Genomic DNA, 15,652 nt, shown 5'->3' on the forward strand with positions numbered 1-15,652 from the left:
GCGCCACCGCGCGTGCGCACTTAGCCGCCAGGCAGCCGATCGGGCTGAGGGGGGACCTCTATGGCGCCTCCCGTGGAGCTTTCTGGAAGCATCCGGAAGGCGCGGAGGTCGCGGCGGGGGCCGCGGGAGGGTGTGCGGAGGGGAGAACGCCGTATCGGCCTGGGTGGTGGTGACAGGCTGCACCGGGTGAGGTGAAAGGTATGGACTGGAGACATATATAGGAGATGAGTGCCCGCTGCTTCTCTCCGAAGGGCTGTCGGGGATCTCTGACGGAGAGAAAAGCAGACTGCTAACCCAGGACAGCGCCCGCTCTCTGGGTGAGATCAATGGGCTTTAGACATGGGGCAGAGCGTGCTGGCAGCGTCCCCTTCTCACTCAAAGCCCACTGACACCTGATGTGATCTCCCCACACTCACTTTCCTCGGCCGTGAATCAACCCAGGCTGAGCCAAGCATGGATTGGGAAAAGCAGAACCGGAGCACTGAGGGCTCACTTTGGTGCGCTGAGCCCTTGTGCTCCCAACCTTGTACTGCCCTGCCTATGGCCTGGGAGCTTGTCACCGGACAGCCCAGTGCAGCTGTGTCTGGGTGCTCACAGCCCAGGGCATCTTTGCCTGGGTCTCGACTCTCAACTCCGGCAGAAGGAAGCTCAACTCCAGGCAGTCTCTCTGTGTGTCAGCACAGACACCTTTGCTGGCACAGGGCGAGGCTTTCTCTCTTGCACTGCACCCACCTCTGACTGTGCCTCTGTCTCTCCGCTTTGTGCTTCCACTCAGGCACAGCCACGGAGAGCGATTTGCATTCGGCTTCCCCCGCGTACCAAAGTGGTTTTGCCCTCCCTCTGCCGGCCCAGAGGCGCTCCCTGCGGGTTGCGCTGGAGCTCGCCGCGGGCAGTCCTAGTGTGGCTGGGCAGCCTGCGGCCGCGCAGCTGGGTGCGGTGCGCTCTGCACAGAAACGCCTCCTGAAGGGAAGGGCGACGGTGGCTCGGGGACCTTTCCTTGAGTGTGGACGTTCCCTGCTGGGAGCGTCTGCGCCTGCGCCGCCTTCGGGTGGTTCGGACGCGCTCTGCTGCCCGGCCTGCGGGCTTCAGTGGAAGCTTGTTGCTCAAGAGCAGGGGTCCTCAAACTACGGCCCGCGGGCCGGATACGGCACCCCAGGGTCCTCAGTCTGGCCCGCCGGTGTTTACAGACCCGCTGTCGGGGGGGAAACCAAACAGCCACTTCCTGCTCGCCTGCCTCCGCAGCCCCCAAGCATCCGCCGGGGCTGCGCTGGGATCAAACCATAGTCCGGCTCCCAACACTGCTGGGCTGGAACCAAGCCATAGTCCGGCTCCCGACACTGCTGGGCTGGAACCAAGCCATAGTCCGGCTCCCGACACTGCTGGGCTGGAACCAAGCCATAGTCCGGCTCCCGACACTGCTGGGCTGGAACCAAGCCATAGTCCGGCTCCCGACGCTGCTGGGCTGGAACCAAACTATAGTCCGGTCCCCGGCAGCCTCAGGGACAGTGAACCGTCACCCTGTTTAAAAAGTTCGAGGACCCCTGCTCAAGAGAGCGAAGCTACTGCTTCAGCTACTAGTAACGTTTCCCCAGGGTCGAGGAAGCAGGTAAAGGCGTTTAAGGGCTCTTCCTGGTGTCCTGTGTCTGATATTCTGGACTGCTTTTTCTTTAGTATGTAGTACAGCTATTAGTGAAAATGCTCTTTAATGTCTGTCTCTAGGTATGATATTTAAGGCACTAGCGGAGGAGAACCCTGCAGCGGAGCCGCAGGAAGACCGCGGGAGCAGCTCCGGGAGGAGCTGGGGTCAGATGGTCACAGCTGGTGTCGGTGGGACCTTGCTGGCGCTCTATGCTGTGGTTATCCCCTTTGTGACCCCAGCTTTGAGGAAAGTGTGCCTGCCCTTCGTTCCTGCAACTTCCACCCAGATCCAGAACGTCCTGAAAATGTTAGAAAACAGAAGTGGCTCACTGGTTGACATTGGTAGTGGAGATGGCCGTATTGTAAGTTATGGATGTCACCTCCCTTTTCATATCCTCTCAAGTCCCTAATGGTCTCACCGAGGCTGCTTGTGGTTTTCTTATATTTCCCTGTATTTGGCATCTGGTGGTTTGGTTTGGATCTTAATGAAGAGGCTCAAAGCTGAGAAAACTTTGCATGCAGTTTAGATGACTGCAGTCTTAACCTGCAGATTGGCGAGGGGGCAGTGTACAAAATTATTCCCTCCTCCCTAGAGGGAACCACACTGCAACGCGATCCAGGTGTTGGAGAAAATGAATAACTTTGGGAGGGTTGTATTCTTTAACTGAAGTATCCTACCTGCACACCTGACAGCAAATTCATTTGCTGATGTACTCAGGGTGTACTAAGGAACATTGAACACTGCCTATGTTATCAGCAGGATTCCCAAAAAGACAAATACAAATATCCTGCTGGTCCTTTCCAACCATAGTAATTCATAGTGATTAGATGTTGTGCTGAGGGATTTGATTTAGTCAAAGACTTGTCACTATGAAAACTGATGATTGGACTCGATCATCTTGAAGGTCTTTTCCAATCTAAGGAGTTCTGTGATTCTGTATTGTGATTGCCAGGGAGCTGTGATTCAACACAGATTTACAGCTACAGCGTGTGAGGCTGTGAGATTAAATAGCACTGTGCTTTTTGGAGCTTCATCTCTGTGCTTATTGTATGAAAGTGACAGAAAAAATAGAATAAGGAATGAATCATGGATTACAAAAAAATTAAAGTCCTGGTGCTGTTAGAACTGTAATTTTCACACCTTTGTGCAGTGCTTTCTGCCTCACTCCAAAATCAATGCGGTGAAATGAAATCCCTGCCAAGAGAAATGGTGAGAATCACCAGAGCCATAACTGTACTTGCAAGATGTTGTCTGAATGCCCAAAGTGGTGAGGTTGTGGTGGAGAATCACAGGATATTAAGGATTGGAAGGGACCCAAGGAGATCATTGAGTCCAGCCCCCCTGCCAGAGCAGAGCAATACAATCTAGCACCGATCAGAGGAATGCATTCAGACAGATCTTGAAAGTCTCCTGAGGAGGAGACTCCACAACCTCCTTCTCTGGAGACTTTCAGGGCCTGTCTGGATGCAACAGAGTGTTGTGGGATTTTTTTGTAGTGGTGATGTTTTGTGTACCATTTCATAATGGTCTGCTTCAAGGCAGTTTTAGCAACAGGATGGCATATTATTGTATTAGCACGAGCTAATATATATTAGCAGCTCTGAAAGGTGGATGAGTATTCTAATGGTTTCTCATATCAGCAATGAATGTGTATTGATGTGTATTTTATAAAACTATCCAAACCCTCTTCAGCATGCATGGACTTTGCAAAATGATGTCCTCATGCATCCAGCCTTAAATAAAAGCCTTTTGGCTCATTAAAACCTTCAAACTCAGAGTTTGAATCTGATATTTTCAGTAAGACTTCTGTATCTCACTGAAAGCTATTTGCTCCAAGAAGCTACCTGCACTTAGCACAGCCTCTATATATCATCTAGTGGCACCATTTTAAGCTTACTGTAAGACAGAAAAGCTGGTTCTTATATTTCTTAGCTGCTCTGTGTTCTAATTTGAGCACAACCTGTGTCCTGTTCCTGAAAACTGAGCTATAAAAGGTAGGATTGAGGTGAAAGTCACCAGACTGTTGATTCAGAGACCACTCCCCAATAGTATCTAGCTGCTGTAGGAATTTGCATCTTGCTGCCCAAACCTCCTGCTAGATGTTCACTGCAAAACTACAGATGTTGCATCTCTACAACATAAGACATTGATGTTCTTGAACAGACACACAGATTTTCTGTTCCAGTGGGAGGTGTCCCTGCCTATGGTGGGGGGTTGGAACTAGATGATCTTTGAGGTCCCTTCCAACCTAAAGCATTCTCTGATTATATAGGTTTCTGATGGAAACAAGTCAATTGTTGAATGCTGCTTTTTGCCATATTTCACACTTTTTTTTTGTGTGGAGAAAGGTAGCTTAGAGGGAACTGTGCCTCATTAGGAAAAAAAACATGCAGGTACAAGAGCATTTCAGTTTCTGATGCCTCTCTGCTCAGCAGTGAGAGTTGTTGACTCTCATCTGAGGCATCTAATTTGACTATGACATGTTTAATGTATATATATATATATATATGTATTTGTAGGTGCCTAAATAGAGGCTGCAGACTAGTTGGAGAACCAGGTGGCTAAAATTGAATACTTTGTATTGCCTTAATGCACCTGTCCTGAAAAAAAATGAGCTTCTCTTTAGATGGTTTTAAAAAAATTAGCATGTTCTCAAGTGTAACTGGTGGATAATTATGAGCTTGTTTTTATTTCCAAGCATGGTAAAAATGTCACAGTCTTGTAGTGTTTTCAAAAATGCTGTGTGCATGATGGAGGATAAATTAAGTGTGAAACACACTGTCCAGGTAGTGCTGTTTGAGAATTTCTAACAAGAATCATGTACCTCTTTCCAGGTTTACTTTGCCTTCAGGCTACTCCTAATTAAAACTTGGTAGTAATGTTTTAGATTCTAACTTTGATTATAGAAGATTATGTCTTTTTGTATTTCCTTTTTTTTCCCCCCTCTTTTCTTAGAATCATAGAATCAGGGTTGGAAGGGACCACGAGGAGCAGCCAGTTCCAACCTGCCTGCCATGTCCAGGGACACCCTACCCTAGGGCAGTCTGCACACAGCCTCAGCCAGCCTGGCCTTAAACACCTCCAGCCATGGGGTCTCAACCACCTCCCTGGGCAACCCATTCCAGCCTCTCACCACTCTCATGATGAACAACTTCTTCTCCATGTCCAGTTTGAACCTACCCATCTCCAGCTTTGCTCTATTCTCCCTAGTGCTGTCACTACCTCATAGCCTGAAAAGTCATCCCCTAGCTTTTTTTTAGGCCCCCTTCAGATAATGGAAGGCCACAATAAGGTTGTCTCGGAGCCTCTTCTTCTCCAGACTAAACAGCCCCAACTCTTTCAGTCTGTCATAGGACAGGTGCTGCAGGCCTCTGATCAACCCAGTGGCCTTTGTCTGGACATACTCCAGCATCTCCACATCTTCTTGTAATGGGGCCTCCAGAACTGCATGCAGTACTCCAGGTGGGGTCTCAGCAGAGCCGAGTAGAGGAGGAGAATCACCTCCCTCCACCTTCTGGTCACACTTCTGATGCAGCCCAGGCTCTGCTTGGCTTTCTGGGCTGCAAGTGCACGCTGCTGGCTCATGTTGAGCTTCTCCTCCAGCAGCACCCCCAAGTCCCTCTCCTCAGGGCTGCTCTCCAGCCACTCACTGCCCCACCTGGATTTGTGCTTGGCATTGCCTCGACCCAGATGCAGGACACTGCACTTGATCTTGTTGACCGTCATGAGGTTGGCTTGTGCCCACCTCTCCAGCCTGCACAGGTCCCTCTGGATGGATCCCTGCCCTTCTTGTAAAATTATTAGGCACTGCTCTTTTTTGAAGACACTTGGAATACAGTTTAATATTTCTAGATCTTAAATTTTAAGATTCAAATTAAGATGAATGTCTTTGAAAATCTGTTTGCTCCCTGAACTTTCTTTTGCTTTTTAAAAAGATACATGAGGATTTGAAATGAATGAAAACTGTAGTGTGAGATTTATGTGTAGGTGGCTTTCAGTTTTTAACCTTCTTGCAAATTCTTTACCTTCCTTTAGAAAAAACCCAAAACATGTCAAGAGATAACTTTAGTCGATAGGTCACTTTAGCACTGATTCAGGGGTCTCTGAAGTGCCTACCCATCAGTGTATTTCAGATTAAGCACTCTGATTTTGAATGGACAACTGTGGTACACTTTGAATCCAAGATAGTATCATGAATATGGTATATTAAACTTTTATGTAAATCATAGGCATACTACAAAGCTCACAGCTTTGCCTTGTGAATGTTTAAGTGGCTCATTTTGTTTATCTGAATATATTGTATTAATTTTAGTGGGGATAGTCATAATAGTAAAATATAGTTTTTGTTCCCTATATTGCTAATCTGCTGGGGATTAAAAAATGAGATTTTACAAGGCCAAGTGCAGGGTTCTACACTTTGGCCATGACAACCCCAAGCAGCACTACAAGTTGGAGACAGAGTGGCTGAGAGCAGGCAGGAAGAAAGGGACCTGCAGGTTCTGGTAGATAGTTGCTGAAGATGAGCCAGCAGCGTGCCCAAGTGGCCAAGAGAGCCAATGGCATCCTGGCCTGGCTCAGGAGCAGTGTGGCCAGCAGGACAAGGGAGGTTATTGTTCCCCTGTGCTCAGCACTGCTCAGGCCACACCTTGAGTGCTGTGTCCATTTCTGGGCTCCTCAATTCAAGAGAGATGTTGAGGTGCTGGAAGGTGTCCAGAGAAGGGCAACAAAGCTGGTGAAAGGCCTGGAGCACAGCCCTGTGAGGAGAGGCTGAGGGAGCTGGGGGTGTGCAGCCTGGAGAGGAGGAGCTCAGAGTGACCTCATTGCTGTCTACAACTACCTGAAGGGAGGCTGTAGCCAGGTGGGGTTGGGCTCTCCTGCCAAGCAAGCAGCAACAGAAGAAGGGGACACAGTCTGAAGTTGTGCCAGGGGAGGTCTAGGCTGGATGTTAGGAGGAAGTTGTTGGCAGAGAGAGTGATTGACATTGGAATGGGCTGCCCTGGGAGGTGGTGGAGTCGCCGTGCCTGGTGGTGTTGAAGCAAAGCTTGGATGAGGCACTTAATGCCATGGTCTGGTTGATTGGCCAGGGCTGGGGGATAGGTTGGACTGGCTGAGCTTGGAGGTCTCTTCCAACCTGGTTGATTCTATGATATTATAAATGAAACTATGTGCTTCCATTTATATGAATACACTTTCTAAGTAAAAATGAATTTTCTTCTTTGTAGGTGATAGCAGCTGCAAAAAAGGGATTCAAAGCTGTTGGCTGTGAATTAAATCCCTGGCTGGTCTGGTACTCCAGGTACCGTGCCTGGAGAGATGGGGTACATCAGAATACCAAATTTTATATTTCAGACTTGTGGAAGGTAGGTGGTGAAGTATGCAAGAATGAATCTGGGATGTTTGTGAGATTTCCATAATTGGGAAGTACTTCTTTAAAAGAACCCAAAATGCTGACTGGACTCATGGTGCTGTAGTGGGCATTGAGAGTATATTTCATCCCATAAGCATTACTCTTCACACTCCTCTGCTGGTTTTGTGCTTTGGTGGAGTGCTGTCCTTTTTCAGAGCAGGCTCCTCAAGCACAGTACATTGTGCTTGTGTTTGATGAATGATGTGGGGTGCTGTAACGTCAGGCTTCACTGAGAGCTGATTCTGTGGAGTCAGTAATGAGATTGTAAGTAATAATATGAGATGGAGAGGGGCATATAGTAACAAAGGACAAGGGAAAGGCAGAGGTGCTTAACACCTTCTTTGCCTCAATCTTCAATAGTGGCACAGATTGTCTCTAGGACATCTGGTCTCCTGAGCTGGCAGATGAAGTTAGGGACCAGTATAGTCTCCCTGTAATCCAGGAGGAAGAAGGGACCTGCTGAGCCACTTGGATCCTCACAAGTCCATGGGACCAGATGAGATCCATCCTAGGGTGCTGAGAGAGCTGGCCAAGCTGCTCTTCGTTTATCAACAGTCCTGGCTCACTGCAGAGGTCCCCAGAGACTGGAAGCTGCCAATGTGATGCCCATCCACAAGAAGGGCTGGAGGGAGGAACTGTGAAATTGCAGACCTGCCAACCTGACCTCCCTGCCAGGCAAGGGCATGGCACAGGTCATCTTGAGTGCCATCACACAGCAGCTACAGGATGGCCAAGGGATCAGGCCCAGCCAGCATGGGTTTAGGAAGGGCAGAGGCTGGGTGCTAGGTTGGACTGGATAATCTTGGAAGTCTCTTCCAACCTGATTGATTTTATGATTCTGTAAGATTGATGCTGATGTGTAAGATCACAACTTCATCTGGCATTTCATTGGATGTGTTCTCTAATAGCTATACAACAGGTTAGCTGGATTTGAGTGGGGCTTTAAGGTAACTTACCTAGACATGGAGTTTTTTCCCCATAATTTTCACTCATTTGTGTTAAAATTGCTTCTTTAATTGGATGCAATTTTTTGGTGTCATGTTTGTGTGGGCCTCTCACCTGCTATTCCTATGGGGAGCTTGTCATGTGGGGTTTTTTGGTCGGTTGGGTTGGTTTGTGTGTTTATTGCTTGTGACTTTTGGTTTGGTTGTTTTTAAGCATGGCATTTTGTAATGTCTGAAGTGGATAACAGGAATTTTGGGGAAAAAAATGTGAATGTATGTTCTTGTTATTGTTCATTGAGGAGCATAGGAAAATTTCACAGTATCACCAAGGTTGGAAGAGACCTCACAGATCATCAAGTCCAAGCCTTTACCACAGAGCTCAAGGCTAGACCATGGCACCAACTGCCACGTCCAATCCTGCCTTGAACAGCTCCAGGGATGGCTACTCCACCACCTCCCCGGGCAGCCCATTCCAGTGTCCAATGACTCTCTCAGGGAAGAACTTTCTCCTCACCTCAAGCCTAAATTTCCCCTGGTGTAGCTTGAGGCTGTGTCCTCTTGTTCTGGTGCTGGCCACCTGAGAGAAGAGAGCAACTTCCTCCTGGCCACAACCACCCCTCAGGCAGTTGTAGATTTCGTGGCACTAATTGAAAGAATCCAGGCTTTGGAATGCCTGACAAGTTTTCATAGCTGGTTAACATTGAATAATAGTGGGGAGAAACTTAAAGCATACATCATTTTAACATATACAGGAGTTGTGGAAAACCAGCCATGAGTAAAATTGTGGAGGTGTAATATTTTATGTGCTACTAGAGTTGGTGCCATATTCTTGGCTGGGCAATAGAAGTCTGTTCAGCAGTTTAAATTTGTCTTTAGGTGGAAATTTGTGTGATGAAAAGTTGATGCTAGATCTCTTCTTGTGTTTGATCTAATTCCCTGTTTAATAGAGTGCAGCTAGAGGTTCTCCCAGGCAACCAGCAACAGCACAAGGGGATACAGTCTTAAGTTGTGCTGGGGGAGGTATAGGCTGGATGTTAGGAGGAAGTTCTTCCCAGAGAGAGTCATAGAATCATAGATACAACCAGATTGGAAGAGACCTCCAAGCTCATCCAGTCCAACCTAGCACCCAGCCCTGTCTAATCAACTAGACCATGGCACTAAGTGCCTCATCCAGTCTTTTTGAACACTTCCAGGGGTTGCAACTCCACCATCTCCCTGGGCAGCCCATTCCAACGGCAGTGGAATGTAAGAGTGATTGGCATTGGAATGGGCTGCCCAGGGAGGTGGTGGAGTCACCATCCCTGGAGGTGTTGAAGCAAAGCCTGGATGAGGCACTTAGTGCCATGGTCTGGTTGATTGGCCAGGGCTGGGGGATAGGTTGGACTGGCTGATCTTGGAGGTCTCTTCCAACCTGGTTGATTCTATGATTCTATGAACTCTCCTCATTGTGTTTGTTAACAAAGCTAAATTAGCATCACAAAGTATGCTGGAAGAGGAGAGGAATGGAATACTGTTTCACTGATGAGTTCTGAAAACTCTGCCATTTATAGCTGAGGGATTTAAAGTGTTCAATAAAAAGGTAACCTCTTGTAGCCTAAATTGTGCACAGCAGAGTGAATTGTGGCACAGTGATTGCTGACCTAGGGCTGAAATTGCCAGTGATGCATCACCTGGGGCAGTTCTACTAGGAGAATAGTTTTTATGGGCACATTAATGGTATCAGGTGGTTGATTCTATGATTTTGGAGACTAATGGTGAAAACTACCAATGCAAATGCAATTTTTCATTAAGATGTGCTCTCAATTTTTTTGTTTAGGTTTCCTTTTCCTGTTACACAAATGTTGTTGTTTTTGGGGTACCTCAGATGGTAAGTTTACTATTTTTGCCTTGTTCAATTGTTTTAATACCAAGGTGTTCAGAGTTAGTACATTCATCTGCAAGATAAACCAACCTGTAGAATGCCAGAAGCAGCTAATACCAACATTTTGGTATCTCATCATTGCTTATAGAATCAGAGAATGCTTTGGGTGGATGTACAGGGTTAACCCTCCGGGGGAGTGACCTTGAACCTGACCCTAGGTGGTCTTGACCCCTCCTCAGGGGTGGGTCTGAACACCACCAGGTGATTCATGGTTAGCCCACTCCCCCTTCCTGTCTAAAGATCCATAAAAGCAGGGGAACTGGTTGTTTCCTCTCTCTGCACTCCCTGCTTACCAGCATCAGCATCCTGCTCCTGGTTCTCTTTGTTTTTGCCACGTGGCCATCATCCACCAGGCAGACAAAGCCATCACCATTGTGTATTTGTTTTCCCTTCCCTATACCTTTGTAACTTCTCTACCACAGAGATCTTTTTAATTTGTTGTTAAACTACTTTGTTTTCTTTTTAACTTCCAAATCAGAGTGAGATTATTTATTTGGGTGTGCTTACCTTTTCCTCTCTCTACATCTAATCCCTTTCTTTTGGGAAAGAAGGGGGAAGTGGGAATGGCACTCTATAAAATTGTTGTTGGTTCTATCAAATATATTTGAGTCTCTGGGAATTCAAATGAGAACTGACACAATTAGAATGTCCATGATGAAGCTTGGTAAAATTTGTTACAGTCTACAGACTGGAGTTCTGAAAATATACATGCTTTTTGAGAAGTATTTTCTGTCCATTATTAGTTCAGAATCAAAATGGAAACTGCTGTGCTGAGGCTGTTTGACAGGAAGGTGATAGATTGGTTCTTGGAAACTTCAGGTTTTCGTAGTGAAAAAACAGAGGCACCAGATGGAGTAGGAAATTGTCTACAGCTGATTTCTGGGAACCTTGTTAGAGGAGAGTATTGAATTTTGCTTATGTTGTTCTCCAAAAATGGGATTACCTGAAATAGGCCAGCATCTGATACACTGAAATGCACTCTTGCAGTCTAACATAAGCAAGGGATCAGAAAGGGAGGCAAATACTTCAAATATAATAGCTGTAGTACTAGTTGCCACTACTTCTTTGCCTTTTAGGAAGGCATTGCAGCTGATGTTCATTGTGTTCCTGGGGAAAATGTGTTTCAAGTATGGTATAGAAATTGAGTTGCATAATAACTGCTTTAGTAATGTTTGGTAAATGCAGTCTGACTTTACATTCACTTCAGCTTTTGGCTTGATCTAGTTTTCTTTTTACTGAAGTGGAAAAAAAATCTGGCATCCTGGCCTGGATCAGCAGTGGTGTGAGCAGCAGGAGTAGGGAGGTGCTCATGCCCCTGTACTCAGCACTAGTGAGACCACAGCTCGAGTATTGCATCCAGGTTTGGTCAGCACAGTACAGGAGGGACATTGAGGTGCTGGAGCAGGTGCAGAGAAGGGCAACGAGGCTGGGGAGAGGTCTGGCAAACATGGCCTGTGAGGAGCGGCTGAGGGAGCTGGGGGTGTTTAGTCTGGAGAGGAGGAAGCTGAGAGGGGACCTTATTGCCCTCTAGCTAAAAGGAGGTTGTAGTGAGGCTGGAGTTGGTCTCTTCTCCCCATTTACTAATGATAGGACAAGAGGAAATGGATTCAAGTTGTGTCAAGGGAGGTTTAGGTTGGCTGTTGGGAGGAAGCTCTTTCCTGAGCAGGTGGTCAGGCACTGGAACAGGCTGCCCAGGGAGGTGGTGGAGTCACTGTGCCTGGAGGTGTTTAAAAGGAGAGTGGATGTGGTGGTTGAGGCTATGGTCTGGTGATGAAGGCTGCTGGGATGAAGGTTGGACTGGCTGATCCTGGTGGTCCTTTCCAACCATAGCAATTCACAGTGATGAGATGTTGTGCTGAGGGCTTTGGTTTAAGTCAAGGACTTGTCAGTGTGAAACTAATGCTTGGACTCGATGAGCTTGAAGGGCTTTGCCAATATAACAAATTCTGTGTGATTCTGTGATTAAATAATCTTGATATTTTGATTTATCATTAGGTTGAATGCATATGGAGAAATGAAACAGAAGTATCCTATAAATTCTTCTGTGTTGCTTCTTCCTCTACTAAGGCCAGTGTGGGATGAAATGAATGAAGGGTCTTAAGTGATTCTATACCATAAACCATACACTGGTAATATTTCTGTAGTGGTAACAGATGCAACAAGAAGCATAGTAAAGCTTCCTAATTCTTTTTATTTAACAGAACTGGAGTTAAATACCTGCTTCAGATTAAAATTGTAACTCTCACTGGATACTAAAGTGCAAATGCTTTTATTTTGACAGCCACCACCCTTTCCATTTGGTAGGTGACACATTAGTGAGACCACGTGTTACTTGTGCTACAGATGTTGCTGGTGTTGGATGTTACCTGCTCTCTAGTGTGAGTGCTGGGAAGGGGCAATATAAATACTTGAATTATTTCAGTAAACTCGAAATAAACAAATGCCTTGGGAAAACGTGAGTAGCAAAAACACTGGCTCAAGTTTAACTGTGATAGTATAAGGTAGGATAAATTAGCGACAGCTATGATAGAAGAGTAGGTATAGGGCTTAGAATAAATTCAGGAAGTAGATAGTAGCTGAACATGAGCCAGCAGTGTGCCCAGGTGGCCAAGAGAGCCAGTGGCATCCTGGCCTGCATCAGGAATGGTGTGGCCAGCAGGAGCAGGGAGGTCATTCTGCCCCTGTACTCTGCACTGGTTAGACCACACCTTGAGTGCTGTGTTCAGTTCTGGGCCCCCCAGTTTAAAAGGGATGTTGAGATGCTTGAGCGTGTCCAGAGAAGGGCAACGAGGCTGGGGAGAGGCCTTGAGCACAGCCCTATGAGGAGAGGCTGAGGGAGCTGGGATTGGTTAGCCTGGAGAAGAGGAGGCTCAGGGGAGACCTCATTGCTGTCTACAACTACCTGAGGGGAGGTTGTGGCCAGGAGGAGGTTGCTCTCTTCTCTCAGGTGGCCAGCACCAGAACAAGAGGACACAGCCTCAAGCTGCACCAGGGGAAATTTAGGCTGGAGGTGAGGAGAAAGTTCTTCCCTGAGAGAGTCATTGGACACTGGAGTGGGCTGCCCGGGGAGGTGGTGGAGTCGCCATCCCTGGAGCTGTTCAAGGCAGGATTGGACGTGGCACTTGGTGCCATGGTCTGGCCTTGAGCTCTGTGGTGAAGGGTTGGACTTGATGATCTGTGAGGTCTCTTCCAACTTTGGTGATACTGTGATACTGTGATTCTCTTCTGCCAGGCAAGCAGCAACAGAACAAGGGGACACAGTCTCAAGTTGTGCCAGGGAAGGTCTAGACTGGATGTTAGGAGGAAATTGTTGCCAGAGAGAGTGATTGGCATTGGAATGGGCTGCCCAGGAGGTTGCTGTCCCAGGAGGAGATGAAGCAAAGTCTGGATGAGGCACTTAGTGCCATGGTCTGGTTGACTGGATAGGACTGGGTGATAAGTTGGACTGGATGATCTTGGAGGTCTCATCCAGCCTGGTTGATTCTATTCTATTCCACCATTCAGGGCACAATAACCATTTTCTACTTTTACATGTTCTTTGTCAATGCATCAAAGCCAAAATCTGTATCAGGAATACTTTTCCTAAATTATTTCTCAGTAATTGTTCAAACTTTAGATTTCCCTTGAACACTTGAATTAGATTCTAAAAATGGCATTCCTATTCTTTACTGCTTGAAAAGCTTTTTATTGTTGCCCAACAGATGCCACAATTGGAGAGGAAGCTGGAAGAAGAACTTGAGTATAATGCCAGAATCATTGCCTGTCGTTTTCCTTTCCCTTCCTGGATCCCAGATCATACTGCTGGAGAAGGAACAGACACTGTGTGGGTCTATGATTTGAAACATTCTAGAGCCTGTAAAACAAAAAGCTTGGAAATTACACCAGAGATGAAATCCTAAACATCTAATTTTGTTTAGTATTGGAGTTTTTCACTTTGACTTCATCTCTTGAAGAGGAGATTAATGTGAATATAGCCCCTAAAATAAATGCAGTATGCTGGTTATCTGAAAGTACAGGAAGGTTCTGGAAGAGTGTGGTTCAATGACTTAATTAGTGACAATTACGGGAGTTTTATAGAAGCAGAAGATTTTGATATGGAAGATGGGATAAAACACAGTTCAGTACTGTTCAAGAGAATGTATTTTATTGGAATGGTATATTAAATGAAATGGAAGTTGAAATGCTCAAATTGGTGAAGTTAATACATGCATTCTTTCTGAGCCTACACAGCATTTGGTGGTGGTGTTGGAAGTGGTGTGCAAGCAGCTTATCAAATGAGCTCTGATTCCCAGCTGTCTTCATTATGTATGCCAAGTAGGCATAATGCTGAGTATATCAAACTGATGCAGATTGAATATCATGATCATAGAATCATTTAGATTGGAAAAGATCTTCAAGACTGAGTCCAACCAGTAACTTCACATTGCCAAATCTCCCACTAACCCATGTCCCTATGCACTACAGCTACACATCACCTTCAGAGATGGTGACTCTACTGCTTCCCTGGGCAGTGTGTTCCAATGTTTAATAAACCTTTTGGTGAATAAATCTTTCCTAATGTCTGATCTGGGCTTCCCCTTGTATAACTTGAGGAAATTTTCTCTTGCCCTGTTGCTTGTTACCTGGGAGACCAGTACCCATCTCTCTGCAACCACCTTTTCAGGCGGTTGCAGAGAGCAATAATGTCTTCCCTCAGGCTAAAAAAACCTAGTTCCCTCAGCCATTCCTCATTGAACTTGTTCTCTAGATGCTTCACCACCATTTTTGCCCTTCTTTGGACCTGCTTCAGCACCTCAATTTCTTGTAGTGAAGAGCCCAAAACTGGATACAGTATTTGAGGTGTGGCCTCACCTATGCTGAGTACAAGGGAATGATCACTTCCCTGATACTTCAACCAAAGATAAGGAAAAGCTGCTTGCTTTGTCTCAGTTGCTAATAACTAATTTGACCCTACTCAACACTGGTCAGGCCACACCTTGAGTACTGTGTCCAGTTCTGGGCCCCTCAATTCAAGAGAGATGTTGTACTGGAAGGTGTCCAGAGAAGGGCAATGAAGCTGATGAGGGGCCTGGAACACAAACCCTGTGAGGAGAGGCTGAGGGAGCTGGGGAGTGTGCAGCCTGCAGAAGAGGAGGCTCAGGACAGACCTCATTGCTGTCTACAACTACCTGAAGGAAGGTTTTAGCCAGATGGGGATTGGTCTCCTCTCCTAGGCAACCAGCAATAGAACAAGGGGACACAGTCTCAAGCTGTGGCAGGGATTGGTCTAGGCTGGATGTGAGGAGGAAGTTGTTGGCAGAGAGAGTGATTGGCATTGGAATGGGCTGCCCAGGAGGCAGAGCAGATTTCATAGAATCAACCTTAAATAAATGAGAGAAATAAACCTACTTTGGTATCTCAAACTGAACTGAGACACTAGAAAAGAATTAAGTTGTTAAAGAAATCACAAATACAGACATAGTTTATTCTTTAATAATTGCCAATTAAAATTAATGACATCTCACATTACTTTAGGTCAAAGTGGAAAACTTCATTAATAGCCCAGCAGAAAGAAAATTGTTTCTTTGAACCAAACAGACACATAGTTCTTAAGCTGAATAATAGAATCAAGCAGGTTGGAAGAGAGCTCCAAGCCAATCCAGTCCAACCTAGCACCCAGCCCTGTCCAGTCAACCAGACCATGGCACTAAGTGCCTCATCCAGGTTTTGCTTCAACACCTCCAGGGATGGTGACTGCACCA

General features: G+C 46.4%; 1 protein-coding gene across 6 annotated transcripts; it reads left to right on the forward strand.

The window, feature by feature from the left end:
• The first annotated feature begins 60 nt into the window (after window positions 1-60).
• On the forward strand, window positions 61-14,143 carry ATPSCKMT (ATP synthase c subunit lysine N-methyltransferase). Of its 6 annotated transcripts, XM_064160811.1 has the most exons (6): window positions 61-198; window positions 1,720-2,000; window positions 6,862-6,999; window positions 9,807-9,857; window positions 12,216-12,289; window positions 13,613-13,703. In XM_064160811.1, exons 2-5 carry the CDS (start codon window positions 1,722-1,724, stop codon window positions 12,225-12,227), a joined length of 480 nt encoding a protein of 159 aa, XP_064016881.1. In that variant the 5' UTR covers window positions 61-198; window positions 1,720-1,721; the 3' UTR covers window positions 12,228-12,289; window positions 13,613-13,703. The 6 variants fall into 6 exon arrangements, with proteins under 6 accessions (XP_064016881.1, XP_064016878.1, XP_064016876.1 ...); XM_064160808.1 differs by lacking the exon at window positions 12,216-12,289 and having other exon boundaries at window positions 61-317; window positions 13,613-14,143; XM_064160806.1 differs by lacking the exon at window positions 12,216-12,289 and having other exon boundaries at window positions 13,613-14,143.
• Window positions 14,144-15,652: the final 1,509 nt, after the last annotated feature.

The sequence above is a fragment of the Pogoniulus pusillus genome, chromosome 21 (genome assembly GCF_015220805.1).
Source record: "Pogoniulus pusillus isolate bPogPus1 chromosome 21, bPogPus1.pri, whole genome shotgun sequence".
NCBI classification, from domain to species: Eukaryota; Metazoa; Chordata; class Aves; order Piciformes; family Lybiidae; genus Pogoniulus; species Pogoniulus pusillus.